This window comes from Clupea harengus, chromosome 11 (assembly GCF_900700415.2).
Source record: "Clupea harengus chromosome 11, Ch_v2.0.2, whole genome shotgun sequence".
NCBI lineage: Eukaryota > Metazoa > Chordata > Actinopteri > Clupeiformes > Clupeidae > Clupea > Clupea harengus.
This window is the reverse complement of record NC_045162.1, coordinates 2,048,370-2,053,666: the sequence shown is the minus strand read 5'-3', so window position 1 is coordinate 2,053,666 and position 5,297 is coordinate 2,048,370. Positions and strand designations below refer to the sequence as shown.

The 5,297-nt window shown below is 44.3% G+C and overlaps 1 protein-coding gene across 1 annotated transcript in view; it reads right to left on the bottom strand.

The window, feature by feature from the left end:
- Positions 1–888: 888 nt before the first annotated feature.
- The window catches only part of LOC122133309 (metalloreductase STEAP4-like), a 4,729-nt gene continuing 320 nt past the window's right edge, over positions 889–5,297 (bottom strand). The window contains exons 1-4 of the mRNA XM_042709236.1: positions 5,183–5,297; positions 2,449–2,976; positions 1,981–2,145; positions 889–1,179 (exon numbers count right to left, since the gene is read on the bottom strand). The exon at positions 5,183–5,297 is cut by the window's right edge and continues 320 nt beyond it. Of these exons, the coding sequence (XP_042565170.1) occupies positions 904–1,179; positions 1,981–2,145; positions 2,449–2,976; positions 5,183–5,297 (1,084 nt within the window). The 3' untranslated portion in view covers positions 889–903. The remainder of the gene's footprint in view (positions 1,180–1,980; positions 2,146–2,448; positions 2,977–5,182) is intronic.

Genomic DNA, 5,297 nt, shown 5'->3' with positions numbered 1-5,297 from the left:
GTAGCATAAATTACAGGGTTGTGCGCTTTCAGGTGCCTCTTAAGGTTTGTTGTGCTCTTCCAACCTATTTTGAAGCCACACGGTTTCTCTCCTGTTATTGCAGTGCATTGTGTTTTATTTTCTGTCAAGTTATAATAAAAGAGTGTCCAGATATCTATTCCAGTCCAGAGTGCTTGAACTTCAGCCATCATTTGTTAGGACGTCTCTTGCATGTCTGGGCATCTCAGGGAGTGGAGGAGGGATACAGAACCGGGCAACATTCAACCAATGATATTAAGAATGTACTGCACTAGGTGCATGCAAGTTTCGAAAAAATGATTAATTACATTTTGTATTGTCCGTTCGACCCACACTCGACCCATACCCATCAATGCGCTAGCATGTTCTGACAACACCCCTACCTCTCTAGATTTTTGGCAAATGTTCCCCTTATGTTAAATATATTTTTTAATGTCAAAATATTGGTTGGAGAAATAGAAGGGGCGCAAAAACTCTGCCCAGCAAAAACATTTTTTTATATATATATACATGTAAAAAAAAACTGCGCCTAGCAAAAAAAAAAAACACCATTGTATTCTGATGTGGTACAATTTCTTTCTCAACGAATATGATGAATTATTCTCCACAGAAGTCACTACATGAACAGTAAAGTCAGAAGAACCCAGAGATCGCAGTATAACTGCTGTCTTGTGAATTACCTCAGCAAAACACACCTAACCATGACTCTATCACAGAGACACGGCTTTGTCCAATGAGACCGTAGTTTGGTCATAGCCATGATTACATCACAAGATGTGGCTTTGGTGTCCAATGAGACCGTAGTTTGGTCATGGCCATGATTACATCACAAGATGTGGCTTTGGTGTCGAAGGAGACCGTAGTTTGGTCATGGCCATGATTACATCACAGAGACGTGGCTTTGCCCAAGGAGACCGTAGTGTGGTGACCTTGGTTCTTTCCGGGCTTCTCCCAGCCGTTCCGGATGCGGGTGATGCGGTGGTGGATGCAGGGGGTGATGAGGACGAGCTTCAGCATCAGGACCACACAGGGAAGCACCAGGGAGAGCATGTAGGAGGGGGGCAAACACCAGTGGTACCTGCTAGGCTTCAGAAACTTGTTCCAGCCGTAGACCAGGCCGTGGCCGGTGCACAGCACCAGAGTCAGGTAACCTAGTTTGGACTGGGACGGAGAGGGAGGAGAGGTGAAGGGGAGTCATTTGCACACATATACAAACTCACATACACATAGACACACACACACACACACACACACACACACACACACACACACAGTCACACACACACACACACACACACACACACACACTCACACACACACACACACACACACACTCACACACACACACACACACAGTCACACACAGAGACACCACAAGTCATGTTCTCCTTTAGAATCCACCAATGAAAGGAGATGGATGTGTTCATCCCATCACACTTCTCTATTAGACTCTCTTAGAGTTAGACTTCTGTATTAAACTCTCTTAGAGTTAGACTTCTGTGTTAGAGTTAGACTTCTGTATTAGACTCTCTTAGAGTTAGACTTCTCTATTAGACTCTCTTAGAGTTAGACTTCTCTATTAGACTCTCTTAGAGTTAGACTTCTCTATTAGACTCTCTTAGTGTTAGACTTCTCTATTAGAACCCCTCTGCCCACTTGCCAGTCAAAGATTCCACCAATGCTCCAAGACACCACACACACACACCACACACAAACAACTGGTTGCCATAGTTATGTAAAAATGATCATATCTTTGGTATCTGTTTACTGTTATTACAATAAAGGGCAATGCCGTCCACTGGACCAAAGTTCACTGTTTCCCAAATTGATTCTGTTTAATAGAAGTCAACACCATAAATGACCGAGACACTTTGGTGATTGCTTGACTAAATGTTTATGCGTGTTGTGTGCGTGTGTGTGTGAGTGTGTGTGTGTGTGTGTGTGTGTGTTATCACATTGTACCTGTACGAAGCGGAACTCCCTCCAGTTGAGTGTGTTGCTGACGGAGGGCAGAGAGGTGATTCCCAGAAGCAGGAACATGCCGAATCCTAGAATGCCCATGGAATAGTAGGAGTCTTTCCTCCAGGCCTCCGTGTTGTCAAACGGCTTGGTGACATTCTCTTTGATCTGAAATGGAAATGTGTCGTTATTAACATCGTCAGTGTTGAGTTTCAAAATAAAACCTTGACTGTGAAATGTGCACACTTTACTGCAGTGCTACAGTTAAACAAAGGTTCACTTGTTTATAAATGCTCTCTCTCTCTCTCTCTCGCTCTTTCTCTCTCTCTCTCACTCTCTCTTTCTCTCTTTCTCTCTTTCGCTCTCTATTTCTCTATTTCTCTCTCACTCTCTCTCTCTCTCTCTCTCTCTCTCTCTCTCTCTCTCTCTCTCTCTCTGTCTGTATGTGTGTGTGTGCATGGGTGTTCAGACCTGTTTTATCACACCAGTGTCTCCGCTATGCATGATGTTGTATCTGATGGGTTTGACCAAGGTGTAGAGCACATGCAGAAGACCAAAAGCCAAGGCCACCAATCCCAGCTGCTTCCTGCACAGCATCCAGCGGTCCAGCCAATCAGGGAAGCGCCGGTGCTTTGTGCCGTTGTGCAGCTGCAAGATGGCCGCCAGAGCTCCAGGCAGGTAGCACAGAGCCAGCATCGCCAGGGAGACGTCGGGGAAGAGCTTATTGGGCACTGCGATCATAATGCGGTAGAAGTTGTCTTTTCCGTCCTCAACATAAGCATAGGTGACATCATACACAAGCAGGTAGGCGAAGAAGAAGGCGGAGAGCCCTGTGGTGATCCAGAGAGGGAGCGTCCAGTTGGGGAAGAGCTGTAGGGGGATGTCCTCCACCTCCCCAGCCGCACGAAGGGAGCCCCTGTCCTGGGTAGTCAGCCCCAGACTGTGGGCAATGTTCACTACTGCCTGCTTAGCCTGAGGGTCATCCCCACACAGCAGTACCTGAGAGAGGAAAGAGAGAGGGGGGCAAGTGAAGAGAGAGAGAGAGAGAGAGAGAGAGAGAGAGATTTAAAATTAGGAAGTCTAGAAAGGCTAGGTTAAAGGAGTCCTGTAGAGTCTAGGGTGAGTCACGGTAGGATTACCTACAAGCTACAATTAAATCATTATACAAAGATGACATAACCCGGAAATCCAGAAAAGAAACTGCAAAAGTTTTGTTGGTTAACAACTGATTTCTTTAAAAGAAAGGGGGGAGAAGTGAAGCGAGAGAGAAAGAAAGAAAGAAAGAGAGCGAGAAAGAGAGAGAGAGAAGAAAGGGATTGTATCAGTCGTGTCATTATTCCCTCTCGTTACTGCCTCAGTAGGCCTTGATTTGGCACCAGGCTTTGTCAAGTGTGCTGCAGGAACTTGCACAACTAAGAGATAAGAGGTTGCTTCAGACAACAACCTTTTCATACACAACCTGTCCCCTGCCATTTGGTGCATACAATTCCATTGTCCATTTCATCAATTGTAAGTCTGTGTTACATTAACACACATTACATTGCACATTGCTCATTCACATTGCACTCCTGTTTTGCATTTTGCACTCTATTTTCCACTTTACTTTTTTTTACATTCATTGTTTATATATTTGTATCGTATATATTGTGTTTTTTGGTTCATATGTGTAGTACTTTTCTTATGTGTAGTATTTGTGTTTCTATGTTTTTATGTTTACTGTATGCACCTTCACACCAGAAAAAATTCCAAGTAGGTGTAAACCTACTTGGCAATAAATCCCATTCTGATTCTGATTCTGATTCTGATTCTGTTCCACCGCCCAAACAGGTATAGTATTTTTGGAGCGGGGCCCCTGTAATAGCTCTCTGTTTGATGCCGCCTCATTAGCATGGACACACACACACACACACACACACACACACACACACACACACACACACACACACACTGATTCTGATTCTGATATAAAGAGAATGAGGAGAAATGTCTCAACAAAATGCAAGTGGTTTAGCTTATCCTAGCTTTTGATTTCATAGCTTTATATAAAATTGCCCATAAAAACCTTGAGCTCTTGAAGTCTTTGAGGAAATCGATGAATCTGTTCATTTGTGATGTTTTTACTCACTAAAGAATTGCTTGTCGGTAAAGTAGTGTGTTACATAATAGTAGCATGCATCAGGGGGATAAAGAGAAAACAGTTTGTTTTAACATCTCCCTTTTAGCTTGTCATTCCCTTGATACTATTTATCTTATCTAGTCCTGCTGATTCCACTGGAATAAATCCAACTTAATTGTCCCTCATTTCCTAATTGGCAAGATAAACGACTACCGGTCATTTAAACATAAACATCCATGCACTGTTGTTGCCTCATAAATGACCCCGTTTCCCCCGTACGTGCTGCTGCTGTTGGCAGGGGAGATGACGCCGAGAGGGCAACCACACTAATCATCACAAGGAGCAGTGCAACGAGTTCAGGAAAGGACCGTGATAAGATTGAGAGGACACATTGACTCAAACGTGCTCTTGTGTAAGTGTATACGGTGTCTAAAGCAGATAAGGACTAATAGGTCTGTTAGAGGAAGTCTTCTGCCGCCGCAGCCTTCAAAGGAGCTTGCATCAGCATTTCTTTGAAGCGGAATGATAATAAAAAGTGAGCAGTAGCACTTTCAAGAGATTAACATAGATTAGGGGTGAAAGGTCACCAGGGTAACCCATTCTGAGTTCTCTTCAGTGTGTCATGAAGTGCCCTCCTTAGTCCTATAATAGTGTTGAGTGTGCTCTGATTATTTTCAGTCACTTTCATTAAAGGAACTTCTCAATCAAAAAATCTCTTTTCAAGAGAGAAACTTTGAATATGAAACTCTCACTCTCTCACTTATCCTTAGTCATATAAGCACCACATAAGAAGTTGTAGACTTCCTCTATTAATCAGTCTTAGATTATCCATGTCAGTGTTATTGCATTTGACCTTCCTCTGAGTTTAGTCAGTAAGTATCAGGTGCCTGTCAGGGAGTGTGGGTGTGGGCTCAAGTCACGTCCTCTCACCTGTCGGCTAGCGTCCGTGTGTGTGTGTGTGTGTGTGTGTGTGTGTGTGTGTGTGTGTGTGTGTGTGTGTGTGTGTGTGTGTGTGTGTGTGTGTGTGTGTGTGTGTGTTTGTGTGTAAATCAGTGTGATGTGGGTTTGTGTGATGTGGTGTCCTCTCACCTGTCGGCTGGCGTCCAGCGCCCCTGACTGCAGGGCCCAGGCTGACACGGTGTTGAAGCCTTTCACCACGGACGCTCCCGGCACCAGGCTGCTCAGGTACTCAGCGTTGGATTGT